The sequence below is a fragment of the Mus musculus genome, chromosome 3, assembly GCF_000001635.26.
Source record: "Mus musculus strain C57BL/6J chromosome 3, GRCm38.p6 C57BL/6J".
Classification (NCBI taxonomy): Eukaryota; Metazoa; Chordata; class Mammalia; order Rodentia; family Muridae; genus Mus; species Mus musculus.
In genome coordinates this window covers 53,463,263-53,491,225 of record NC_000069.6, presented here as the reverse complement: position 1 = coordinate 53,491,225, position 27,963 = coordinate 53,463,263, and the positions used below count along the sequence as shown (strand labels likewise).

At 46.6% G+C, this 27,963-nt stretch overlaps 2 protein-coding genes across 2 annotated transcripts in view; both read right to left on the bottom strand.

Moving 5' to 3' along the window:
- Stoml3 (stomatin (Epb7.2)-like 3) overlaps positions 1-2,519 on the bottom strand; it is a 20,157-nt gene extending 17,638 nt beyond the window's left edge. Inside the window, exon 1 of the mRNA NM_153156.2 lies at positions 2,394-2,519. Coding sequence (NP_694796.1) covers positions 2,394-2,433 — 40 coding nt within the window. The 5' untranslated portion in view covers positions 2,434-2,519. The remainder of the gene's footprint in view (positions 1-2,393) is intronic.
- Positions 2,520-9,470: 6,951 nt separating this feature from the next.
- Positions 9,471-27,431, bottom strand: Proser1 (proline and serine rich 1). The gene is made up of 13 exons (NM_173382.2): positions 26,907-27,431; positions 24,059-24,124; positions 21,677-21,745; positions 20,859-20,953; positions 19,709-19,802; positions 19,140-19,250; positions 17,659-17,742; positions 16,460-16,538; positions 15,816-15,911; positions 15,525-15,569; positions 12,060-13,743; positions 11,516-11,666; positions 9,471-10,714 (listed from the first exon to the last, which is right to left on the bottom strand). The coding sequence occupies exons 1-13, from the start codon at positions 26,949-26,951 to the stop codon at positions 10,592-10,594; spliced, it is 2,742 nt and encodes a 913-aa protein (NP_775558.2). The 5' UTR covers positions 26,952-27,431; the 3' UTR covers positions 9,471-10,591.
- Positions 27,432-27,963: the final 532 nt, after the last annotated feature.

Sequence of the window (27,963 nt, the reverse complement as noted above, 5' to 3'; positions counted from 1 at the left end):
TTTTTTAATTATGAAGAGCTTCCAAGTCCAGAATGCCTAAGTTCAGAGGCAAAATTAAACTGGGCTCTCTTCATCTCCCTTAATAACTGCTCATAGCCCACCTCTGTGTCTGTCCCAATATTAGTGCAAAGTTGGGTCAAACCTTTCGGATTGAGTCCATTTAACAGACTGATACACCTCACCTCTGCTCCTCTGCAAACTGCCTGCCTGATGCTCCCACCAACATGCTTAGGAAATGTGTCGATTTAGAAATTTCTTCTTTCACTGTAACTCTTAAAAAAAAACCCATTCCATAAAACCCGTTCCACCGTGGAATGTATTATTTAGGACGGCCCACTCAGATTTGGCTCAAAAAAATAAACTGCCAAGGACCAGCCTTGGCTTGGAGAGGGGTTCTGAGGGAGGGGGGTCTGGGAGGAGCGAAACAAACGACTCGAAGTCAAATCATGGGTGGAAGCTGGCAGCCTCTGTTCTGCAGGAGACAGCTTTCCAATGAGTTCTCCCTTCCTATTCTAAAACATTCTCTGGATAGCTCATCTCCTGCAGTCATAAGCCCAGTCTTTTATTTACATATCAATCCAGTCATTTACTCCAGGTTCCCTTTTGCTTATCCTATGAATCAGCATCTCAGGACCCCAGACCCTTAATTCTTAGGAGACAGCAAGCACACATTTTCTTTTAACTTTGCAAAAGAATTTAGAGACCAGACACCAAGCTAGCTGGATGGGACCCCACCCTGAAATTATCATTTCTACCACATTGGGGGGGCGGCCTAACCTGGCTCGGTCCCAGGCTGACCCTGAGCTCACGAATCTCTCTACCTTTGTAAGCATAAAGAAAAAACCTTAGCAGGGTGGGGTCTCCTGTGATCACTGCTCCCTAAATCTCTGTGTCTCCTTCCTTAGCATCTTTCTGACAAGCTGGCTCACGGTGCGGCTGCTTTTGTTCCTTTAGATTCATGAAGCCCCTCATATAATTCATATTGCATCCTTATTTTTTGAGAAATTATATATCTTTGAACCCATTTTTTAGAGTTCTTTTATGCAGCCTTAAGGGCTGTCCTGAAGGTCCCAGCGTTTACCATTTTGCTTAGACATTAGCCACACCTTTGCCTCCTGCCTCAGGCTGCCTCTGACTTCCACGGAGTCAGTGATAAGAGGGAGGATGTTCCTTGAAGGAGGAATGTAAAAATATGTAATTATTATTTAAAAAAAGCCTTATGCCCACAGCCACCATGGACACTGGTGGAGTCCCATGTCTGCTGACCCTGTCCCAGTGGCAGGAACCGTGTCATTCTGTCCCTACCAAGGCCATGCCAGACCTAGCAATAAACCATCTCTTACTCCTTTTGAGATGAGAGTTGAATTTTTCATTAACAATGCTGTGAACTTGACTCTTAAAAAAATACTAAAAGAAAGCGAAGAGCATAGTGCTTGCGTGCCTGCAATCCCGGCACTTAGGAGGCGGAGGCAGGAAGCTCAGTGGTAGCCTGAGCTACAAGGAGTTTTCAAATGATGCCTAATGCTTGCAGCCTCTCAGTACTGACATGCCTACTTGCGGAGAAAAGACTGTTTCCCAATTTGGGTAAACTTCTATTTTCTTTTCTGAATTAGCAATACCAGGTTCTTTCTCAGCTTCCAACTTGAAATAGGGTTTTGGCAACAGAAGGTTACAGAGCACAGATTAAATCCCATGCACGAACACACTCAGCAAACACACCCACGGCCCCAAGTCCCTAAGCTCCCCAAGACCCAGCTTTTACCCTTGTAAACTGATAGCGGGGACTTCCCTCATAATTATCAGGTCTGAGATGGTAACAAAAACCGTATAATTTCCAACTCATCTGAGTCATTAAAACTAAGCATAGTACTTGGTACTTACGGACTAAGTCTTACTTTTTTCAACTTCTCTCCATTTATCTGAAATTATGTAGCTTAAGCAGACTTTTCTCTAAATCATAGTGTCGCACTTGAAGAGGAGGGAAGTCAGCCTCCATCATATCTGGGCTATGTAAGGTGAGGCCAGAAGTGCAAAGATAAACACATGCCTCTTTGGTCACAACTGGAATTCTGGGGACAAGTTACAGACCGCCATTCAAAAATCAAATATAACCAGTGGAAATATCGAATGTGAAACAATAGAATTGAAGCCTCCCTTCTCCCTCTCTCAACCTCTCTCTCTGTGACAGGGTCTTGTGACATAGCCCAGGCCAGCCTTGTACTCATAGCAATTCTCCAGACTCAGCCTTCAGAGTACTGTATTACAGGCATACCCAGTTCAAGTGCGTTTGTTTCACTGGGTACACAGTGATGATGTCCCAGCTCTCTAGTGCACCAGTCCTTCTCTGATTAATGTGTGGCTAGGTAGCATTCAGAGAGGAGGAAGGAACCTACCCACTAAATTGTTCTTCTCCAGTTTCTCCGGTGAATCCATCTCATTCTTGAGGTGCCTTTCAAATCTTGCAGGTGCTCCTGGGTCGGGATTCGAGCCTGGCAGCAGGCATCAGCTCAGTGGTGTGTGGAGAGGAAGGCAAAGCAAGAGAGGTTCCCTCTCCTTGGCGTACACCCTGAGGAGTAGTAACCCTGGTGCAAGAAGCCTAGAAACGTAAACAAAGCACCTTCCCTGACATCACACTGTCTTTGTTCAAAGGGAAAAAGGCAAAAGAAGAGAGCCTTCTGCCAGGGGCTGCTTCCTATATGCTATATGGTTCCTGTATCAGTTACTTTCTAAACAACACTGCTACCCCCCTGTGTAACTCATTATCTGATATATATGTCCTCAGGTGTTATACTACAATAATGCAACCTAATGCATCCAACACGTCGCAGTAAGAAAACTTTCAAATGCCATTCTAATCTTGTCATACCCTAAGGTAACTCAACTACTAATTGACAGTCGAGACTAATGTCATAGGTGTCCCACGCAAAGTTTGAAAGTACGGGGGTCAGTCCTTCCCTTATCTGACCCTCCCCTCCCACCATGTATCAATTCCTCTAAGCTTTTAGTTGCTTGTCTTCAGACAGCATCTCATTCTAAAGCTGGCTTTAGACTCCCAGGAATGCTCCTGCCTCAGTACCTCCTGGACTCCTGCCCTCAGTGTTAAGATTTCAGGCACGAGGCACTGATTTCTACCTTCAAAGCTTTGTGCAACCTCTCACCTCAGGACCTTTGCACAGATAAGTGTAAACACAATGCTAGACTCTTGTCTGCCTTTTCTCCTAGACCAGCCAGGTTTAGCCTCCTGTCTCTTTGCTTTAACTAAACGGCTGCTGTGCACAGCCATGCCCATTCCTTCCTGTATCATCTTTCCAAACTTTTGTACCATCCCACTACAGTGGCTGTGAGTGGCTGGGACAGAGCTTACATGAACTGTAGAACTTTCAATATCATATGCTCCTTTAAAGAAACGGCATGCTGGGTGGTGGACTATACTCTACCACACCAGGAGGCTCTGGAGCACCACAGGCCAGAGTTGATGGCTACCTGGTGTCTGTCCAGTGAATAAGTAAGTAACGGGATGATGACAGACAGGCTCTTTGTGAGACGCAGAGCTTCAGCTTCCTGGCTGTGCTGCTCAGTCCGTATTTATTTATCTATTTACTTGTTTATTTATTTTTGCCTATCAGACACAGCTAGGGTCATCTGGGAACAGGGAACACCAGAAAGAGAAAAATGCCTGTCACATTGCCCTGTGGAGGGCAGAGGGCGGGGGTCTAGCCCACTGTGGTGGGTGCTACTCCAGGGCAGGCAGGCGGGCCTGGTTGTATTTGAGAGAAGGCTGAGCAAGCCTCTGAAAGCAAGCCAGAAAGCAGTGCTCCTCTGCGCACCTTATCTCAGTTCCTACCCTCAGTTCTGCCCTGACTTCCTGTGACCTGTGAGCTGTATGCTGAAATTAACCCTTTCCTGCCGAGTTGCTTACAGTCATGGTGTTTATCAAAGTGATGGGAAGCTAAGGAAGGACATGGCCCAGGATACCCCTTTGTCCCCGATTCCTAGACCCAAGTGCCACAGGAAATTTATCCTGACACCGGAAATCCCTCTCCTACGTGGATAGTCTAAGTATTTGCTTCCATCTGTGTAGAAGTACAGAACGGGACAAGCCAACAGCCCTTTGTCCATGTGCGCTCTCTACCTCTTCTTCCCCCACCTATCCAGTTGGTTTCATTCTAGTAGAAACATCTTTAAATGTTTCCCACACCTTGGTTAGTTTCACCAAGTACATGTCTCCTCTGCAAACCCAGCCACAGCTCTTACACAAATAAATGTGGGATTCTAGAATTTCAAGGAAGGCAGCTGGGTCCAGAAAACCAGATTCCAGCAGAAACATAAGCAAGCCCACACTGGTCGGTGCCTGCCTAACCTACGCCTTCCCTCATTCCACCGCTCTGTGAGGAAGCCAAGGCAGGCACACAGGGCCTGAGAACGCAGCCTGGAGCCCACACTGCCAGCACCGGAAGGAACTCTTGCTCGCTCATGTATCAGCCACGTGACCTAGCATTTGACCTCCATCTGTGGAACGGACATAATAGAATTTACCAACAAGTGACCCAAGTGAGACTCATTCAGATGCCGAGTTTAAGTGGAGTCTTGTTGAAGATGATAAGCGATGGCTACCATCCAGTAGGGTGGGAGCTGAGCCCCATTATTTGTGATTCACTTATCTTCTCTCTAAATGGAGACTATTGGATTCATTCAATCTCTCCCTTTCCTTTTGTTTTCAAGTGAGCCCAAGAATGACAAGAACACTGATCGGGTCTCTTCTCTCCATCATCTATCGTGACCCTTGTTTTCTACACATTTGAAAACATAGGAGCTGAGCATGACGGTGTAAGCAGGTAATGACAGCATTCAGACGGCAGAGGCAAATGTGGGGTCAGCTTGCTCTACCACAAAAGTTCCAGATCTGCTTGGGATACATATTGAAAAATCCCATGAAAAACAAGACAAACAAACAAAAAACAGGAAAGAACGAAAAACCCTAAAGCCCGGGTCACGTGTTCCCTGGGTTCCCTGGCTCTGTGCTGCCGGTGTGGAGATTCCCTGTTCGTCCCCTCTTTGCTCTATTGTCTGGACATCCCCCTTCGTGACAAACATTTAATGCAAATAGCAATAAGAAAGCTCCCTGTGTGTATCCTTTCCCATGCCCAAGCCATATTCAGTTTGTACTGAGAATGGGGCCAACCCTTCCTTTTGCCCCTCGGTGGTCACGCAGCAGAGGCGCTAGCTTGGCTTATTTCCTAAGACGTTTCTCCCATAAATGCCATTTACATCGTAACTGCCACTCAAGGAAGTGCAAGATTCAAAACAAAAACAGTAATTGTTCCCAGGGGCTGCTAGAAAGAGCCTCGGGGGAACTCGCTGTGCGTCCCCTTGGAAGATGACTAAACAGCTGTTTTTCTTCTTCCTGCAAAAGGTTGCAAATATCTCCACCTAGAAAGCAATGGTGGCTGAAGTCATGAACACCGAGTTCCTATAGAGGGGTCTGCAGAACAGGACAGGAGCCCATTTTTCTGTGCATAGAGAAACCCCAGATAGGCCTGGAGCAATGAACGAACTACAGATAGCATTTTCTCCCGTCATCATGGAGGAGCGCAGGGAACGATGGGAGATTTTGCTGTTATTCTATCTGTTCTTGCTCAGACCCTGGTTTCAGTCTGAGGTTTATAGCAGGAACATCCAACATTTATGTTTTCTTTTATCCACGTGACCACATTTGCAAGAACTAAGCCTCTAACTAGAGACTGTCCCTTCCAGCTGCAAGTCTTTCAGCCTCCTGATTCAGGGACATTCTCTGACATTTCCTGCTCAGAGGGACAATGTGCTATGCACTTGCTGTTGCCTGAGGGATTGTTCTCCATTCTTGGAGGATCTATGACTGTTTCCACTGTACACATTATTTATACTTAGGTACACTCACATGTTTAAGTAAATTTGGATCCTAATTGTGTGAGAATACCTATAGAGAAAACTTCTACACTGAAGTGCTAGCCTAGATCTCTAGTTGAAAGTGAGACTTTCAACTCTCAGCTAATTAAACATCTCTACCTGGGTAGACCTGATTCAGTATCTGATAGCTGCTAAACAGGGAACTTTTGTGATGCAAATTGTGTTGACACATGTGAAATAACATGTGCACAGATTCTATAGGTATATGTTAATGAAATAAGCATGTATACGGGGTTCTATTCCACAACTGGAGCCTCTCCTGCCACTGATACCCCGGAGCCTCATGAGCCTGTCTCCCTGTCACAGCCCTACCTCCCCATGACCAGAAGCAGGAGTTTTGTTTTCTTGCTTTTTTAGTTGAGTTTGACCTACATAAAAATCCCCACGTCACCTTCTTTGATTACTTGTACCATGTTTCAAGGTTAATTCATACTCTGATATGAAAACAATGTTTTTGAGGGCTGGAGCGATGGCTCAGCAGTTAAGAGCACTTGGTCAGTATTGCAGAGGATCTGGGTTCGGGTCCCAGCACCAACACAGCAGCTCACAACTGTCTGTAACTCGTCCCAAGGGACGTGACGCCCTCCTCTGGCCCCTAAGTACACTACATGTAAGTGGTACACAGATTCATATATTCAGGCAGGCAAGCCCTCATATACATATAGACAAAGGGATTTTTTTTAAAGAAAGCAATGTTAATATCCAGCATTCCCTTCATAGTGTACAGGCTACATTCCATTTACTTGATGTAAGTTTAAATTGTTGTTATTACATGATACCATCATGGATGTTTTTGTGTGGGTGTCACTTTGTTCTAAAACCAAGTTGTAAACATCCAGAAATAGAACTGATAGATTTTGGGCTGGAGAGACGGCTCAGCGGTTAAGAGCACTGACTGCTCTTCCAGAAGGCCCGAGTTCAAATCCCAGCAACCACATGGTGGCTCACAACCATCTGTAATGAGATCTGATGCCCTCTTCTGGAGTGTCTGAAGACAGCTACAGTGTACTTACATATAATAAATAAATACATCTTTAAAAAAAAAAATAAAAGCCAGGCATGGTGGTACACGGCTTTAATCCCAGCACTCAGGAGGCAGAAGCAGGTGAATTTCTGAGTTCGAGGCCAGCCTGGTCTACAGAGTGAGTTCCAGGACAGCCAGGGCTACACAGAGAAAAACCAAAAAAAAAAAAAAAAAAGAACTGATAGATTTTGTTTTAAGTCACAAGCTTGTTATCAAATTCCAAACTGGTGTGTGTGAGAGAGAGAGAGGGAGAGAGGGAGAGAGGGAGAGCCGGAGAGCGGGAGAGCGAGGGGGAGGGGGGAGAGAGAGAGAGGAGATTGTGAGCTATGCTGTTGGTGTTAGGAACTGAAACCACATCATTTGCAAAACCAGGAAGTACACATAACTGAGGAGCCGGACTTCCAGCCCCTCAAATCCTTTCTTAACAATTATGAGTTATAAACACCAAGGACTTTTAGCTTTATGTAGAGAATCTCTTGTGCATTCCCTGTCAATCAAAAAAAGCTGTTGGCCTATTAGTTAGGCAGGAAATAGGAAGTGGGAGTTCTGGCAGGGAGAGAGGATTCTGGGATAGACTCAGGTGTGGGAGGAGATTCGGCCCAAATGCTGATGGCGCTGGCTGCACGAAGCTGAGAAGAGGTAACTAGCCAGGAGGCAGCACTTAGAATAAATGGCTTACTTAAGTTACCAGCTAGTCAGGGAATGAGTCAAAGCTTCTGGCCCAGGCATTTGTTCATAGTAACTCAGGAACTGGGGCACAGGGGGAAAAGCCTGAAGTTACGGCTCTTACCATAATTTAAAAAAGCATCTCTAAAAGTACTTCAATTTAAAAATTTTGAGTATCGTAATACCCTATCTGAAGATGAGGGCTTGGGTGCACTTTACTCTTTCCAGATTACTTGCTACGATTCAAAGTTTAATCTTTTTTTTTTTTTTTTTTTTTGGTTTTTCGAGACAGGCTTTCTCTGTGTAACCCTGGCTGTCCTGGAACCCACTCTGTAGACCAAGGTTTAATCTTTTAACCAGCCAGTGATATACCCTGTCACCTTAACAAACAAGACTCCTTCAACGAGTTAGAGTAAAACCTTCACTAAAATTCTGACACCAACTGTATTTTATATGAACACAAGATTGAGGATTAAGACTAAGCCCACTTCCCTGAGCATGTCTCTCTTCTTAGCTTTGTTCAAACTACTCCCTATATTTCACTCAACTACACTATCAGCAGGCAACTTCCTCAAGCTTTTGGCCTTTTCTAGAATGTTGTCTTAGTTAGGGTTTTACTGCTGTGAACAGACACCATGACCAAGGCAACTTTTACAAATGTTTACAACATTTAATTGGGGCTGGCTTACAGATTCAGAGGTTCAGTCCATTATCTTCAAGGTGAGAGCCTGGCAGCACCCAGGCGGGCATGGCGCAGGAGGAGCTAAGAGCTCTACATCTTCATCTGAAGGCAAACAGAAGGCTGGCTCCAGGGAGCTAGGAGGAGGGTCTTAAAATGCACTCCTGGACATTGACACACTCCTTCCGACAAGGCCACACCTCCTAATAGTGCCACTCCCCAGGCCAAGCATATTCAATTGATCACAAATGATGTTAGCCATATTTTATGACTTTAACAACTTTTAATAGTCTTCCTGGACCCTCAAAGCTAGGTAGTAAGGGTTATCTCCCTGCAAGCTGCTCCAGGGATTCTCTCAGCAGCGGTAACTAAACTAGATTTCTCTCACCTATTCTTTGCCTCAGCTTGGCTTCCTCACCAGCTGAGCAGATGAACTATTCAGAGGCTTATGAAACAGAAGATAAGAGCAGCCCCCACCAGTGATGATTCCAAATATGTTATCTAAACTTTTATGTAAACCTTTGCATACCCAATGCACACAGCATCTCAGGGACATACTGAAAAGATGAACTGGACACACACTTTCTGATCAAGGCTCACAGGGGATAGAAGTATTAACTCACAGTAGATTCATACTATATGGAGATCACTCGGTCAGTATCCATTTTCTGAATGTCAAGCACATGTTAATACTGCAATCGGGCTGGAGAGATGGCTCAGTGGTTAGGAGTACCGACTGCTCTTCCGAAGGTCCTGAGTTCAAATCCCAGCAACCACATGGCGGCTCACAACCATTGGTAATGATATCTGCTGCCCTCTTCTGGAGTGCCTGATTACAGCTTCAGTGTACTTACATGTAATAAGTACATAAATCTTTAAAAACAAAAAACCAGATATGAATGTGGACTTAAAAAGAGCAAATGGTCACTTCCAGCAATTGGTCTGTGCTTGAATGAAGAGGATCTGCCTACCCCAAGTGCTGCGCATCGTCTGGTTTTCTTTTTCCTAAGATCTCACTTAAAGGACTGGGCAGTCAGTACTTTCAATGGAGTTTCACCTAAATTCAGACAAAAATACTCAACATATTAGCCCTAGAAATTAGAAAAACTAAACAGTTATCTCCCTAGCATTTAATAAAACACTTCTATAGTTTGTGATATCCGTAAAGTTTATTTTTTAAAAATGTTAAAAACTAATCATACAGGATTATTCAATATACTTAAAAAGTTTGTTCCCCGCATTGAAGGAAAATACATTTGCAACATCTTCCAGACATCATCTTTATAAAAGTAGAATTTCTAGATGTTGAGATGCACTACAGTAGTCCTCTGGTTCACATTCTCCCCTCTCCCCCTCCCCCAGTGTGGAGCTACTGTTCAGGATGATGGTGGGTCACCTCCCACCAGCACGGGTCCTAGCGCACACTGCACACACAGACAGCACACGTCTTCTCTCTTGCTGCCGCACATTCACTTCAGATGAGTGTGTGAGTGGAAAGACATCCCATGACTGTAAACATTCACCAAGAGCTCCCAGGGTACAATGAGGAACAGCGGTAGCCTGGGACTCACCTGTCGGCATACTGCCGAGATTATGAAAAATGTTTTGCTAAATTATCCTAAGCCTCCTTTACTTATAGATCTGTAAGTAGTTCTGGGTATACATTTTTAGTTGAAAACACCTGAAAGTCATTCTAAAGACTATAGTAAGCACCATTTTTACTTTCCTGAAATATATTCAGTTAAATTCAGCAGTACATATGACTATTGGTAATAAATTAAAAGTAACAGTTGCCTCAAGCCCCGAGTTGTGGATACATATAGAATACTGTGTTCCAATTGATGCTAACATGCATCTGAAGAATAGCAACCCCCGCAGGGGTTAATAGTAACACATGCAGCCAGAGGTCCAACTATCACTTCTGTCTGTGGAGGCAATACAAGCAGACTTAAGGCTGTGTTCGGCTATAAAGACTTCAGTCTCCTCTTCAATAGTCTATGTGGATCATTCACATAATTCAAAGCTTACAGGAAGGGAGGTACTAACCCCCAAGTACGTTTAAAATACTATTCTCGATACAATTTATTGTCATCTTATTTACATGGGTCAGATTAAGGGTTCCGATATAACCACTTTCAAAACACAACCTGTGTCTCTGTCCCTGTGTCCCTAAGGAACTCTTTCAAACTATTGGCCAATGTCATCTGTCAGATTGTTCACTGCAGTTCTTGGGTAAATCTCATGTTGCTCCCAAGAAGAATAAACCCCTTTAAAATTCATTGCCACCCGCTTTGGGATAGGCCTGTTTGCAGAGAAAATGGTGTTCCTGGCGTGGAGGGATAGCTAGGAAAGCCGTCTGCCTGGGCCGGGTAGCTCTCCAGTGCCGATGCTGAGTGGACCTGCGGGAGAGGCACAAGCGGTTAGCAGAGCCTCAGCTCACTGGGCGTGGCGTCGACTGGCTTCACCCACCCACAACCAGACAGAAGACGGACTAGAGGGCAAAAATACTATTTTAAAAAATAAATCAGGAGGTGGATTTTTCTTGTTTTGCAGAGATAATTTAATTTGCCTTACTGTATTCATTATAACTTAAGTATAAGACAAATTAAACTGTAATCGTCTCAACTAGTTTCCATTTTATTAAGTCTCCAAATTGAGGGTTGGTTTGCTTGTTTTGTTCTGTTTTCCAAGACAGGATTTTTTTGTTTTTTGAGACAGGGTTTCTCTTTGTAGCCCTGGCTGTCCTGGAACTCACTCTGTAGACCAGGCTGGCCTCGAACTCAGAAATCCCCACCTGCCTCTGCCTCCCAAGTGTTGGGACTTAAGGCGTGCGCCACCACTGCCCGGCTCATACAGGGTTTTTCTGTGTAGCCCTGGCTGTCCTGGAACTCACTCAGCAGAGCTGGCTGTCCTGGAACTCAGAGATCCCCCTGCCTCTCTGCCTCCTATGCTGGGATTAAAGGTATATGCCACTCGTCTGGCTGATTTTTTTTTTTTTTTTTTTTGATCTAGAAATGGGAAAACCAATTCATACATTTGACTCCTACTCTTTGTTACTCTTCTGAAAGGAGATATAGAATCTGTAAATTTGGGGAGAACGAATGAAACCAATCTTCTGGATTCTGGTAAGCCTCCTGCTTGCCGGCGTTGGGCCGTCAAGATGGCGGCTGGTGGCTTTACTTCCTCCAGCCCGTGCATACCTGCTGTAACAAAGCCGACTGTGCAGCTGCACTGTGCTGTAACTCTTGCAGGGACGACTGTGGAGGAGCCTGGGAAAACCCAGGGATACCTGGGAGGGACAGAAGGCCTGGAAAAACAGAGCTACCCGCAGCTTGGAGTCCTGATGACAAACTGAAAACAATCGATAGAAAGACAGGTCAAACTGTGGACGCTGGGAGGCAGGTGGCCCCTTCTTCCATATTTGATAAGAGGCAGCTTAAAGATGGGAAAGCGAACAAATGAGCTCCTCTGTAGGTCGGAAGTGCAGGAATGAGTCACTGTGTAAAACTTAACTCAGAGAGCAGTAACTCTGAAAGTACCATCTCACATGTAACACTTCTGGCTACCTCAGAAGCAAGCCAAGTAGTCACTCTATGTTACCTGGTTGAGGAGTCATGAAACATTCTGGGTACTGGGCTTCTAACCCCCGACCCCTCTTCACCTAATACCTCAATATAAATCAAGACCGAGCCACATAAGCTTGGTGAGAAGTGACTCGAACCTGTCTGCAGCCCAGTCACATACCCGGCTTGTGCCACCAGGGCGGAGTTGAAGTTGGAACTGAAGGCTGAGGCAAATCCCGGGAGGACAGGTGCAGGCGATGGAGCCGAGGCAGCCACTGGCAACGGGGTAACTGCCACGGTAGAGGGCGCCTGCAGCCCTGGGAACGAGGGCAGCGTGGGGGCACCGCTTGGGGCACTGGAGACAGGGAAGCCGGGGTAGGACGGGTTAGAGGTGGGTAGCGGGCCCTGGGTGACAGCAAAGAGCGAGGGTACAGCGGTGGACAGGTTGAGTGGGAAGGCCGCAGGCGAGGCATTGGAGGTGGGTAGCACTGAGCGCACTGTTGCAGAGCTAGGGTGTACAGCTGCAGATGTGGTGGTGGTCGACGACCCCGCGAGGGATACAGCAGGATTGAGGGAGGGACTGCCCGGTAGAGGGAAACTATTAGTCAATGAAGTGAAAGGGGGAAGGGCAGTGAAGACAGGCGCGATGGGCGTGGAGGATGCGTGCGGCGGAAGGGACATAGAACCAGCTAACGGGGTGCTCAGGCTGGAGAGCCCAGACAGTGCAGGGTTAAGGCAAGTAGACACACTGATGGGCACTGAGGTCGTGGGGTACCCACGGCCCAGGGCACCTGACAGGCCCAAGGTACCACGAACAGGAGTCCCGGGGTGAGCTGGGCCTTTGAAGGCCGAGGGTGGGGGACTTGTGGGCTCACTTTTTATCATAACGGGCATAGTTGCTGCAGCAGGGGCAGATGAGATGCCACCTGCATGGGGACCGTGCAAAAGTGAGCCTGAGGAGCCACAGCTGACTGGCACTGCCGTGGAGGGGGTAGCTAACGGAGACTGTGCAGGCAGCGTTGGGGCTACAGACGTGGCACTAGCCACAGGAGACTGCAGGCCTGGAAACATGGCCAGCCCTGGGGTGGAAGACCTCTGTGCAGCAGGAACAGCCGCAGGGGGATAGCACTTGTTAGTGGCCGAGGCAGGAGAATCTGAGTTTCGATTGGGAAGAGAGGATAGTGAAGCCAGTCCACTTGTGACTGCAGATGGCAAGGCGGAGGAATTGATTAAGTGTGTGTCATTTGATGTAAGAAAGCCTTTTAAGGCAGACAGAAGGGGGCTATTTACACCATGTGGACCCGCAGCACTGGCAATTACAGAAGGAGTCGGGGTGGCTATGCTGTGGGATGCTGGTGGGAAGGGCAAAGGCAGACCTGCGAAGACCGACGAGAGGGGAGCTGTGATTGGGTTACTGGCTGACCCAGCAGTAGAGCTGGCTGAGGAGTGGCCGGAGAATGGGGCACACGTGGAAGCAAATGTCTCACTGGAAGCCAGAGTGACCCTTGATATCGAGCTGGCCTGAGTGGGTAGGGTGGGGGTGGCAGATAGACCGGGCAGTGGCACTAGGCCAGAAAAAACGGAAGGGACAGGAGTGGGTGTGGTGCTGTGGGTGGAAGTAACAGGCGTTGCGGGCACGGAGGGAGTCCGGATCACAGTCGGGTTTGGCGTGTTTGGCTGAGGCGTTGGGAACACCGCCAGGGCAGTGTTGGTCGCACTCATTCCAGCCCCGGTGGCAGCTGCTGACACGGATGGATGGTTTACTGCCTTGGCTGGAGACACAGCAGGTACTGGAGTCGCAGCAGGTGTCGAAGGATTAGAAGAACCATGAGGAGAGAAGAGCTGACTCGCAGGGGTGGAAAATGCTGAGGGAGAGAAGAGGCGGGCGTTTGCCAGGGTCGAGATGCCCAATTTATATGAAAAGAAGCATAGCCACCGTTTTGGAGGGGAGGGGGTCATATTTCACAAATACCAAAGGAAAACCCAGCAAGCATCAAGTTGCAAGTCACATCTGAGGGGCCAGATGCTTGACGAACCCTTTCTCTAGGGTGAACACACACACAGCCTCTCAGCCCAGAACCATCTCGCTGACCTGCACAGCCTACAGTGGTCTTGGGAATACTGAAAAGCCTTACACAGCCAATCCTGGGGACTCGTCCAGTGTCTATTCACCCTCCTCGCTCAGGCCTCTGTTTTAGTAAAGTGAGTGCCGGTCCACACAGGTTCACCTTAGAGTGCAGATCCCAAGCCACCCAAGAACTTGTGCTTGCCTCACCATCTAGTTCTGATAATCTCTATGGATAATGAAAAGGAGGATTTGGGGTGATCTGGGTTCTCCTACTAGCATGAGTTCAATGGCTGTGTCCTACTGCTCTGTGGCAGCTGATGGGAACGAAGACTTTTACAGCTACCGTGATAAGCATTGTCTGAGACTGTATTTAGACCAATTCTGTTTCAGAGGTAACAGACAGCTTCTCCCTCTGTAGTGATAACCACTGAACAGCATTTTTCAGGGAGTAAGACAGACATTTAAGGATGTGTGTGGAAACCAGACCCTTGGCAAGAGGACACTCATATGGCCACTCCATCTGCCTCACATTAATCCGGAGACCTACGCTCCCATTTTATATATGGGTACACTGAGGCTTGGTGTGGACAAGCCAGTGGCTTAATAAAGATCATACAGTTATGCAGCTTCATTATAGAAAGCTTGTATAAAGCCCTGGCCTCAGACACCAGCACAGCATAAAAAAATAAACAAACGAAACAACAACAAAAAACAAAAACCCCAAAAACCTACAACAAATAATACCACATGGCTATCACATGATAGGGCCCATGGCTTACCACTACAGAGGTAGTCTTTATAACTGTTCTGTAATTTTTAAAAAATTAATTTATATTTAAAAATTAAAATAAATATATATATATATATATATATATATATATATATATATATATATATATATATATATACTATTTTCACAAAGTTGAATGACTTGTTTACAGAGCTAGGAAGCTCCAAAGGCCCAGAAAGAAATCCTGACATCCACCATCTGCCCACTTTGCCCTCTCTCCTGTACCCAGAAGCTGGCCACACCACCAGGCACCTTCACAGGGAGGGGAGATTTCTCACCCATGCTCCCAACCTTGGCACACTAATCAGATGTAAGCGCTGCTCTCTCCCTCTGAGAGAGAACTCCTTTTCCTCCCACACCAGAAAGCATCGCTTCGTACTGTTCATTTCTGACTGGGCAATATAGTTCGGTGCTGCCATCTGGAGGCCGCCCAGCCATGTTGGGCTCAGTGCTTTTGCCCTCCAGTGTTCCTTTATCTTTTCCCTCCTTAGGCTTACTAGACTTATTATCAAAAAGCGTTATCTTTGTGTGCATATGAAAATCTCCTCTCCCACATCACAATGCTAAGTGAGCACATGTTATGTGACTTCTAGATTTCACTGAGCTTTGCAAACGATCAGGATACAAAGTCATAAAAATGAATTTAAATCCAGACAATACGTGCACTTCTGGAACATAAACTCTATCATTATCAAGTCGCTCTTAGTGAATTTCCCCCGAGTTGCCGGTGAGCGGCAGGCAGCAGCCATGACAGACAGCAGTTGTTTCCGGGTCTGTCTGGTACTTACTTTGACTCTGTGTAGGTTTTGACTGACTGGAAAGGTCTTCATTGTCTGTATAAAAAGGAGCGATTTCAAGCTTTAATCAGATTATTCTCCCAACATAATCACAGAGAGATGTCAAAAAGAAAAGCTAAAATCAATGTAAGTAGACATCATTGAAAACCCTGACGGGAAAATCAGGTACACAGGAAGGAATCCCGTCCACATGACTAGAGTAGGTTGTACAGACACACTTACAGAAACATAGATGAACATCACACGACTTATTTTAAACCACCTACAACTGCAGGCCTTTACCTGTTCCTGCTGGATTTGGAGTGTACGGAGGTGGAGGAGGGACGCCTGGAGCGATCACATTGGCTAATGGTACCAGACCCGCATTGTTGTAAGCACCTGAAATGAGCACATGATAGAAGGAGAGAGAGAACTTAGTACCACTGGCTAAGAGTTAGAATCCGCGCTAATGCGGGAATGTGGTTTATTTTAAGCTGCCGTGTAATAGAGAGGCAGCTCACACGGAGAGGAAAGACAGCTCTGGGTGTATGCCCCTCCTAGACACCCTCTGACAGGTGAGGCCGGGTAAACCTGCCCCACTTAAGCCTACTACACACACTGGACCTTTTCCAAATGCACTGATGATACCTCTGGACACCAGCTATCTAAAAAAAAGGGTACCTAAGGCCATTTACTGAGATGAATTATTAGTGAAAAGCCCCAATGATAAGTTAATTAAAACAATCTGCAATTAAGGTAAACATGGGAAACATACTAAAAATAAACTATACTTGTGGCAGCGTGCTAGACCAGGATATAGCAGCTAGCCATCAGCGAAATTAAGCTCTCAGAACTGAAGTGCTGTAGATTCCCCAAGCACAGAAAACAGCTGTCCTCTCAATGTAATGAACAGCAGAAAGGAGAAGTGCAGACGAGCGAATGCTTACTTGGTGCGATAGTTGCATGCGGCCGGCATGGAGGAATTGGGTAGGGGACAGGTTTGTGTGGATTGTATGTTGAAGGAGGCTGGACAAGGGAAGCACAGTGGTTAGACATCACTAAGAGCACATCTCCTGATAAACCAATACGATCCTAAGAGACTGAAGATGCCCCAGTTGTCACAGCTTCAGGCTATGTAGTCTTTGCTTTCATAAAGGTGGTTCTTACTCAGTTCCAAAGCTACAGCTCGCCAGACATGCTGTGTTTTAACTCTAGCATTCATTCATACCCCCAGTAAAGGCCAGACCTAAATGAACAGCAGGTGCCTTTCGGACCCAGCCTGGGCCAACCCCAGGAGCTCCCAAGAGACCTTCAGGTCTCTCCTTGACACCTAAAGACCTCAAGGACAAGGTCCTCCTATGATCACTAGGACCTGCAGGGTCTGGTCTCTCCAACACATAAAGACCTCAAGGGCAATGCTCTCTCGCCTGTGATCATTAGGAGCTTAGCACCGGGAGGATCATTAGCACCTGGCAATCTGACAATTTTTACACAATGGATTAGGAATGGAATGTTTTTGTTCTTTGAAACCTCTAGATTCACAAGAACTTTATTTTAGAGTTGATGACAGTTCCAGAGTCTTAAGTACCCAAAGCTCCACCACACACTGTATTTTACCCAGAGTGAAAGAGCGAGCACGAGTCATCGGGCAGAGGAACCCACTGGCGGGAAGGGACTGTTCCCTCCTGGCCTCATAAGCAGCCGCCTGATGCTCCTGTCTTGTGAATGGGCAGAGAATGCAAAGGCCTGTGTGGGGCCACAGGGCTTATGAACTTCTCCACTCAGGAGGTCCCATTCTGTTCAACTTACATTTCCAGTCATTACACTCATTCCCTTGAAAGGACAAGCCTCTGGCTCCGTGTCTGGTTCACTAACATCAAGACTAGCCGGCAGGTAAGCCACACTCTCTGATCCTTATCATTCAGATGAATGTGGCTGGCTTATTTTAACTTTCAAATAAAATGCTTACTCTCCAAAGAGCCTTGGACTCTTGAACTAAGTCCTTACACTCAAGTCCTAGGCCATTCTTTCCGACCTAGAACTTCCACCATATTTGAACTGCAACACAAAAAACTTACTTTACAAAGACAGAAAGCTACACATAGAGAACCTAACATCTGCTTCCTAGTTTTATTTCAGCACATACTGGTTTGGATGGCCCGAGAATCCGAGCTGCTATTCCTTTGCCTTCATTGGTAATTTCTTCACCATCCTTCTTCAGAGGAGTTCCCTATTTAAAAAGAGAGAGAGGGAGAGAAAGTGGGGAGGGGAAAGATTTTAGACACAACAGGCAACTGCACTGAATTATTCTGAAGGGACTCGCTAAGAATAAGTCTTGGATTCCAGGCCCAATCATGCCCCAGTTGGCTAGCTCACCTTCCTCTTACCCATCCTGTACCTTGATAGCAGAGGGGCTGACAGGAAAGGTTGATGTGTAGTCTAATACTTTCTACACACACACACACACACACACACACACACACACACACACCAACTTCCACACCAGTGTATATAAATCAGAGACTGAAAAAGAAACCCAGTGACTGAGAGCCCATTAGAGATTGCTCTACAGAACAGATCAGACGTCTCCAGTCTGTCACCTCAGGCAGTGTCCTCAGGTAGTACACACTGGTACAGAGGCCAGCTTCCAAGATGGCTCCACTGCCCACTGTTGCCCACCATCCATCTCAGAATAATTAGAGCTGATGTGTGTCACTACCATGATTTTAAAGAATTGCACTGATTCCCAAAAGCAAGTCCCAAGAGGCCTTGCTGCAGCTCCCCCTGTCTCCCCTTGGTTACATGTGCTGTGGAAACTAGCTCCCATGTCATGAGGGTGCTCAAGCCCTGTGGTAGGATGCCTGGCCACAAGCAACATTAACTTGCCAGGCACTGAAGTGAGCTACCTGGAAAGAAAAGAGTATTCGTGTGTGCCAGTCAAGTTTGCAAGTAAAGCCTGAGCCAAAACTACAGAGCTAAGCCACTCCCAGTTCCCGGAGTCAGGAAAACTGGAGCACAATGTGGTGGCCCAGGCCTTAACCCTAGCAACTGGGAGGTAGGCGTGGGTTGATCTCTTATGCCAGGCCAGCCAAAGTTGTGGAGTGAGACCCTGTCTCAAAATAAAAAACAAGTCCAATCAACCAACCAACCAACCAATCCAAAAACTATCGGAAATAATAAATGTCTACTATTTAATCCATGAAGCTCTGGAGTTTTAGCATAGTAATAGAAATGTAATGATTTTTGGATGTAATTTTTGAAAAGATTATTTTCCAAGAGCTTTGAGAACTGTCCACTGATATCCAAACAAGATTCTTTTCTTTTCAAGATTCTTAAAGGATTTCATCTTGCAGTTCCCAAATGGGTTCTCGGCTATGCAACTGTGGAGAATTGCTGAGACTGGCAAATAACACAGCAAAATCAACCTTTGTCTGGCATCTCTGAGGGTAATGCAGTCAGTTAATGGTTACACATAACTTCCAACTGTCTGTCAATTAAGCAGGAGACTCCCTCCCTTTGGAGAAGCCTCACCAGGTGGTATGTTCCCATTGCAGCCCATAAATGTACAGATCTGTGCTACCGTCACACGCAGTCATGGAAATTTCATTTACGCAGAAGCATGCTTACAGGGAAAATTCCATTGATGCGACTGGGTTTGCCTTTGGGATAGGGGTTTCCTGGGAAGGTTCCACACGAAGAAATCATGGCATGAGGGGCTTTGCAGCCCGCCTTGGAAGCCTGTAACAGAAAAAAGAAGCAGTTAACAAAAGTCAGCCTCGTCAGATAAGGCATCCAGATGACAGCAAGTCCAGCTAAGGCCATGAACTAAGGAGCAGAACACCGTTCACACATTCACCCACCAATCAATTACCAGGGACCTCTGTGAACCCCAGGGAGTGTCCCAAGAAGTGAGGGCTCTTTCTGTTCCTAAGCACATGGGCATAGAATGCTTGGTGCCATGGCAGAGCTAGCTCCACAGGGGAAAGATGCAAGCGCCCTGCTGGGTGAGCCACCACCACCGGCGTCTCACTCCCGAGTCATCTTTGCACCCACAAGCTACTTCTGCGGGGCTTTGCTTGGGCTCCCTGGCTGGCAAGAATGGCTGCTTCTAAGTTAGTCCCCAACACTGCCACGGCGAGGCAGGCGCTTCGCTGTTTACCAACCCCCAGCCTCCGCACAGCATCTGGGAGGGTTACCTGCTCCAGGACTCTCTTGCACCGTTTCTTCTCAGACATGTTGATTCTGAATAAATCTTCAATGGGACGAGAGTTCTGTGCGTCCACAATGTTTCTGTCAAGGAAACAGGACTTAGCTTCTGTGTGAGCATCCAGGCAGATATACACAGGTCAGAAATGTCTCTATGGCGTGTTGCATGTTTTCATAGATGGAGCAACACATACCAGACTGTAGAATACATTCTCTGTGAATAAGCAACTCGCCCACTCTTAAACCTTGCTAAAGCTTGGGTCCCCTCTCTTCTCTTCAAGCTCACGCTTACTATGGTTCTCCAGTGTCAAGTGAGGAGCATTCCCACGGCCTCACATCACTCCGGCACTGCGGAACTCAAGGCTCTGCGGTACAAGTATCCTGCTCAATAAACATCCCACATTTTTATCAGCTTGCCTTGTCAGTTACTCAGGATGGGAAGAAGGCAAAGCAAACGCTGAAGTGCAGGAGTGTGAGACAGCCGCTATCCTAAGTGGGAAGTGCTCAGTATCCCGTGAGCTAAAACCACACACATACGGAGTACTCAAGTACTCCCATCGTTCTGTGAGCCATGGCCACAGCCGTAGCAGTTGGAAGAATTGCCTATGTAATGACACCAGAAGCCTGAACCGTGTTTTCACAGAACATGGGCATTTTTGTTTGTTTCTTTTGTTTGCAGGCAGGTTCTTACTGCCTTACTCAGGGTCCCCTGCCTCCAGCCCCCCAATTTCTGACACGGAAACTGTGTGCTACCACACCCAGCATTTTTTAAACAAGATAATTAATTAATTAATTAATTAATTAAATGTATGCAAATACACAGTCGCTGTCTTCAGAACAGGGCATGGGATCCCACTACAGAGGAGGGTTGTGAGCTACCATGTGGTTGCGGGGAATTGAACTCAGGACCTCTGGAAGAGCAGTCAGTGCTCTTAACCACTGAGCCATCCCTCCAGCCCCAGCAGTTTTTATAGATTATTTCACTAGGGTTCTGCTTCCTTACATAATTGACATGTTAAGGTCATAGACTATCTCGCAAGCATTCTGCTGCCCCACGGAACTGACACGTTAACAGAGATCAGTGACTTCAGAGCCAGTTTAACTTCCAGGTTTGAAGCAAGCAGTAAGAGAAATACTCACGAGGCCAAGAGCTCCAGAGCGGCCAGCTTGTCCTTACTAAAGGTGAAACAGCTCAAGATGCTCACCACTTCTGCTGGGTGGACGGCCACCATTTTCTATCATAAAGAGAAACCATGTTTCAACGCGAGACTGCCTTGGCAGATCTTACCCACCTTGGGGAACTATAACTAAATTCTATAGTATAAATATGTTAAGACACAGCCTACATCTTAGCTGAGCGTAACACTAGCAAAAGGTAAGCCCCAGCATCTCTAGAGAAATTCTGAAAATTCTGAGTCATACGTGGACTCCTTTTAGTGGAATGGCTTCAGAAACACATCCAGGTTCTACACGCATGTTTTAGATCTGTGCTTCTCCTGTGCTCACCTGAACAAGTGTAAAATCCTCTGAATGGCCATCGACCAAGGTGGCATGTACACAAGGGTGACCCCGCACCAGGCAAGGCACAGGAGTCAGAGCCAGGGAAGAGACAGAGCTGCAGCTCCCCCAAGGCGTGGCTTCCTTTAGGCTACAGTGATGCACTATGGGAGATGCTGCCAAATCTGAATCGTTAAGGGTCAAAGTCCTGGACTGTGCTTTGCAATGAGTCTATTCCCTCAATTTGCCAGGAAGAACCAACCCCCTAAGAGGATTTAACAGTGGCACAGGCTCACATCCTGGAAGGTTTTAACTTTTTAACATAGTTATTTGGTGTATCAAAGTGTAAGGGAATTAAGGTTAGCTCTTTCTGATACAAACCACAATTCCGCCTAGATTGTGTGAAATGGGGGGAATGAGACATTGTTACTTTGCATGCCGGGAGAAGGGGAGTCACTCACATGCTGGAGTGCTTTCATGGCCTTCAGCTGTGGCTCGGCCCAGGAGAAGTACCTTAGCAGATCAACCACCTGCAAGAAAAGACTGACTTCAGCTCTGATGGCAGCGTCTGCACACATTTCTTTCAAATAGACTTCAACACTTGCCACTCCCGTCACCGTCCTCATGTGGGAGAAGAGCATATGGCACCAGAGGCTACCCGTGCAGCAAAGCATAGCACAAGGCCACACTCCAGTCCCATAGCAGCACAGGCCTCAAGCCAAGTGCTCAACAGTCACATGATACAACAGCTTCCACAAAGAACAGTGTGGATAAAGGATGTTCTACTGGATATCACTGGTCTAGGAAGAAAGAAAAACATACAGTGGTGGCAAGATGGCTCAGTGGGCAGAGGTGTGTCCCATCAAGACTGAAGACCTGAGTGGATGCCTGGGGCTCCCACAGGCGGTCCTCGGACCATCACTGGAATGTGGTGCCATTTCCTGTCAACTCCCTACAATAACTTGCTCTTTTGTTGCTTTCTTTTTCCTTCCTTCCTTCCTTTTCAAGGAGAGGAGACATACTATCTAGATTTAGCCTGAAAGTGCATGACTGGCAAGTAAGTAAGCTCTGCCTCAAAATAAAAATTACAAAAAAAAAAGGAAGAAGCCGCCTGGGATGTAGTTCAGTGGAAGGGCCCAGGCCCGTGCAGGACCCTGGGGTAGCAGACGACAAATAAAGAAAAGTCATAAAAAAGAAAGCCAGGAAATGGTGTACATAGAAAGCCCAGGAAACTGGAAAGTTAGATGGAGATTGGGTGTGAAGACACAAACTACCCACAAAATCTATACGCCAAGGGGGCGGCTGAGGTCACTCGCACAGTGTGCAGTGACTGGCTGAAGGCCCACACGGCTACCTGTGGGCTTGAATCCGCAGATTATACATAGCAGTCAGGCAGGGATCTAGCTCAGCACTGCACTGAGAGAATCAGAGGGCTAGGATCCCAGGGTCTCCTACCACCACCCACAAACGCCTTGAAACAGGAGAGAACACTGTGATGCAGTCAGGAGCGAACAGCGCAGAGATGCCCTCACCCTCGGCCGCTGTCTTGAACGAAAATCCAAAGGAATGGTACAGGAGCAGCCTGTGGTCTGTGTAACCATTCAATATTTATTCATGTCTCCTTTGATCATTCAGTGAATTTTAAAACTATCAAAAATTCCATACAAATTTATGAGTAAATTTACAAATTTATAAAATCAAAAAAATTTACTAAAGGTTAATGTTTTATGTGGCTGCGTGTTTTTGCTTGCATGTCTGTATGAGTTCAAAGGAAAGCATCAGACGCTGCCAAGGACCAGCCTCAGCTTGGAGAGGGCTTTGGAAGGAAGGATGTCTGGGAGCTTTGAACATTGCAAACGAATTCAGAGATCTGCTTGCCTCTGTTAAGCACAGAGGATAAACTAGCAATATAGAACACTGTCCTGAAATTACTATTTCTGCCACAGCTGGACCTAAATTAGTCTGTCCCAGGCCAACCTTGAACTCAGGAATCCGTCTGCCTGTGTAAGCATAAACAAAAAACCTTAGCTGGGTGGGAGCTCCTTCCTTAGTGTCTTCTTGACAAGTTGGCTCACAATGCACCTGCTTTTTGTTCCTTTAAATTAATGAAGCACTTCATTAATTCATATTGCATTCTTTCTTTTAAACCTATGTTCTTAGAGTTCTTTTCCACAGGCTTATGGGCTGTCCCGAAGGTCCCAGTATTTACCATCTGGTAAGACATTAGCCACACTTTAGCCTACCGGACTCATGGAGTCATTAATGTTGACAGGGAGAACTTGAAGGAAGAAAATAAGACCTGTACATTATTATACAAACAAGCCTTTTGCCCACAGCAGCCATTGACATTTGTGGAGTCCCTCGTCCTCCCTCCCAACACTGCACCCCCCCCCCCCCCCGCCTGCTGGCCATGTCCCATGGGCAGGGAACCAAGTTATTTTGCCACTACCAAGGTCATGTTGGACCCAGCAACTGGAGCTGTGGACGGTTGTGAGCTGTGACCTGTTAAGAGCCAACCCTGAGTCCTCTCCAAGAGCAGAAAGTGCTCTTAACCACTGAGCCATCTCTTAGGCCCGGGGTTTATAAACGTTTGATATTTCCCCAGAATAAGTGACAGTTTAAGTTGCTTTTAAAAAGGATACAGTGTCTTAAAATTACCTTAGAATAGGAATGTGGTGTCATTATGTGTAAAACACTAAGCTCTCATAAGTCTTTCTAAAGTTTTGTTTGCCAGAACTAAGAGCAAGTGAGGCAACTAAGTCAAAGCAACCCTGAACGGATCTAGTAAGCAAGCAGACATCAACGAGAGCAGCAGTATAAAGAGGCTTCAAAATTCAAAATACCTGTTCGCTGGAGAAGTACCCATGAACATACTCAATTGCTTTTAATTTATATTCCGTTAAAACAGCCTAGAAAAGGGGGAAAGAAAAATTAATATACACCAGCAGCGTGTTAATATGCATGTACTGAAACCACATACACTCGCACAGTCTCAGTCTGCTCTAGCTGGGAGCTGCAGCAACTAAGACTAAGGAAAAAGGAATTGTATCCTTTAGACTTGCTGGGTCTCCAGAAGGAGCAACATTGTACCAGAGTCAACATTAGTACAAATTACGTTTCAGATTTGTCAATGTCTAACTATTTTCACAACATCTTTAACTGATACAATTTGCCTCCCCCCCCCCTTTCTTCCAAGAGCGGGCTCACTATGAAGCCCAGGCTGGCCCTGAACTAGCAAACGTGGCCCGCAACGCCTTTAGAGCGTGCTTCCTCATTCATAAAGGGGAAATCCCAATCATAACCTTCAGCAAGCTGCAGTAAGATCCTAATCATTGGAAACCTGATAGAGAGCTGGCTGAGAAATGCCTTTGTTCCCCTGGGGAACCCATCAGCGGCGGACGAGAGCAGATGCCTCTACCCTAGCATTATGCAGAAGTCACAGCTGCCTCTCCACCAGCTACTGTGGACATCAGAAATGGAAAAACCAAGGCAGGCTTCCGTAGATTATAACCACTCATCACAAAATATTACCTGGCCGCCAGGCGGTGGTGGCGCACACCTTTAATCCCAGCACTTGGGAGGCGGAGGCGGAGGCGGAGGCAGGCGGATTTCTGAGTTCGAGGCCAGCCTGGTCTACAAAGTGAGTTCCAGGACAGCCAGGACTACACAGAGAAACCCTGTCTCGAAAACACAAAACAAACAAACAAACAAACAAACAACCTAGCCATTCTCTCAGAACCACAAAACAGCTATAATATTTGTATTTTCTCTATATATCATTCTGCTAGGAGCAAATGCAACGACCAGAAAAATCATCCAGGGATGCTCAACAGGTCAGCGTTTACATGGCATTCTGGGTAATGCACGCTGAGGAGTGTTCTTATCTTTATCATTAAAGAGGCAGTCAAAAGCAAGGTTCGGGACCAAATCCTGACTTGAGCTGATGATACCAATCCTATCTCAAATCTTCCCCTAACGCTGGAGAGGTCCAGCTGCGGCCCCACACAGGACATGGAACACATTTAAAAAAAACAAAAACAAAAACCACCACCACCACCAAAACCCCAGACTCCTGGGGGAGTATTAGATACCTAATGAGGGCTTGGCTTGGGGTTGTACACTGGGAGTCCACCACCTAACTCCAATTAAGAAGCTGGAGTCAAACAGAAAGTGCTTACTAATTAACAGCTCTTATTACTCCCATTTTGAGAAAACAAAACAATGCCTTTCCTATTTTTCCCCCAAGTGTCTTCTCACATGCTTCTACTTTGAGAAGTGAGAGCCAGTATTACCTGTGGGTGTACAGTAACAACAGAAGAGGAGGCCCATTGGCATGGACATTTACAAAATCTAAAGCAATTTCTAAAAATTATAGCACCACCCCTACTTAAAAACGCCCATATCTATTTTACTGCATTTTAGTAGACTAAGACACTGTCGCTGTCTTCTCCATCTGGCAAAGCCAACTGGCGACACATTTTGATTGCAGACTAGAACTGTGGCCTTGAAGGCTACCCCGTCTGAACAGACTTTTATCTCTGGAGCCTTTCCGATTCCCTCGTTGATATTTATTACCAGACATTTTTACAAGGCTGAGAAGGGAGAAGATAGACATATGCATGTCTGCATTCATGTCTACCTTAACTTAAAATTTATTTTCTCAGAATGGTTAAAAAACAGCTCAGAAACCAACTGTGGCAAATTCTAAGTACATGATAAAAAGACATTTTGTTTCAAATTTTAATTAGATGAGACTCAGCAAGTGCAGAAGTTTATTTGAAAAGAAAAAAATTCAGCACCACCAAATATGAAAGATTAAATATATGTTATCTGAAAAGGGGGGAAGGGAGGAAAAGGGGTCTTACAAAGAGCAAAACAAAACTCTAGATCCGCTGGTCGTGGTGGCGCCCGCCTTTATTCCCAGCACTCGGGAGGCAGAGGCAGGCGGATTTCTGAGTCCGAGGCCAACCTGGTCTACAAAGTGAGCTCCAGGACAGCCAGGGCTATACAGAGAAACCCTGTCTCAAAAAACAAACAAACAAACAAAAAAACAAAAACAAAAACCTCTAGATCTGGCGCCAATTTTTGCAGTGCCAGTCAGGGGCACCGTTTGAGATGCCGAACAGATGCAAGCTGTGAGATGCTGTGAGGTCACAGCACTGCCCTTTCTGTCAAACAGGCAACCTGCTATTTTTTATGTAAGAGATACTTTTAGCCTCAACCTTACATTCCAAATTTTTTTTTTTTTTTTTTTTTTTTTTTTTGCTGCCTGGTTCCTTCCAGGAAATAGGAAATATAAACAGTGTCAAAAAGATGGAAGGAGAGCAAAGGCAGGGGAAGAGATCTGGAAAAGAACTTTCTCGGCATCCCTTCCAGTGCCTAGTCACTCCTGTTACCGAACCATGTTAACATTGAATAAATGTCAGTCAACCAAAAGCTCAGTTATTACGGATTTACAGTTGGCTCCGGGGCTGTAGGTAGTACAAACGTAATTCCCGTACCACAATGACTTCCCAAGTTTAGCAGTGAGGTGGTTTATCTTCTATTTAAGCGGTGCAACGGACCAAGATGCAAGTTCTTACGTTACACAGGAAAGTTCAAGTTCCTCTGCTGACTACACACAACACCTCAAAGAAAGTAACTCACGACCATTATTATCTCAGACGAATTTCAGGGAACAAGGTCAATTACCTTTCGAATTTCATCCAGCACCGTCTCAAAGGACTTTTTGTCCATCTTGAGTACTATTCCGTCGTGACGTCTCACAGTTCTTGCAATTACAAAACGCTCATCCCAGGTTCGTCTCGTGGATAATACACCAGGAGGAGAAAGGAGGCGAGGAGGTAGAGTATTGCAAACTGCACCAAAACAAAACAAAAAATCCCAGAACGAAAACTTGGAAAAAGTTGGGTTTTTTTTTGTTGTTGTTTGTTTGTTTTTTTAAATAAAAATCAGACTTCAGTAGCTTCTTCACACAAAGCTTCAGCTGCTCAGAGCAGAGCGGGCTTGTGCGTTTGCAGAAATCAGGGCTCCGGAGGGTGCCGACAGCCGGGTGCTCCGGGGAAGGCCGCCGAGCCACGCTCCGCTCACCGCCGTGATCCGGGACACGTGGCCCCGCGGGCGCTCAGACCCGCCGATCCGCCCGATCCCGGGGTCCCGCAGCTCCGGCAACCGGCGGCCCCCGCAGGTCCTTTGTTACGGGCTTTCGTAGCTTCCGGGAGCGGGCGGGCGGCCGGGGCGCACTAGGAGCCGGACGAAGGGGGCCAGAGCCTTGCGAAGGGAGGCTCTCGAGCACCTCAGCGCTCATACGGCCAGGCGCCCAGCGGGTGCTCCCCTAAATGCCCCACCAGCTCCAGGGGACCTTTGATAGAGCGTGTCGCGCCCACAAGACGCAATGGTGCACCGCCACCTTAAGTCGCTTTTGCACAAATGATTAGTTTGGGGCGTCGGGGGGGGGGGGCGGGGTCCTAGTGTGGGAATATAGGCGTCCACGGCAGAAGCCTGAATGCTTGTGGAGCAGACGTGACTAAAGTCCTTTTCGGAGCGTGGTAGTCATTGTTTTAGTGTCACGATCCCCTAACTCTTCAGTTTCTCGGTGCTCTGTTTTGCTTCTTGAAAGTGAGTTTAAAGGAGCGAAGAGTAAGTAGGTCAGGAAGATCTGCGGACGCCGCCATCCTAGTGGCCAGGAGCACCTCGGCGTGGGGACCAGGGTCACTCGCTGGGCGCCTGACTCGGGGCGGAGCAAGGA

Bases quoted from the DNA above. Each gene is read 5' to 3' on its own strand.
- Proser1 (NM_173382.2), bottom strand. From the start codon at position 26,951: ATGGACAAAAAGTCCTTTGAGACGGTGCTGGATGAAATTCGAAAG. The intron at 16,539-17,658 runs GTATGTGCTGAA...TCCCTTGTCCAG, and splicing joins TTCTCGGGCCATCCAAACCA to CCTCCTTCAACATACAATCC. The intron at 13,744-15,524 runs GTAAGTACCAGA...TCTCTCCCTCAG, and splicing joins AAAACCTACACAGAGTCAAA to CATTTTCCACCCCTGCGAGT.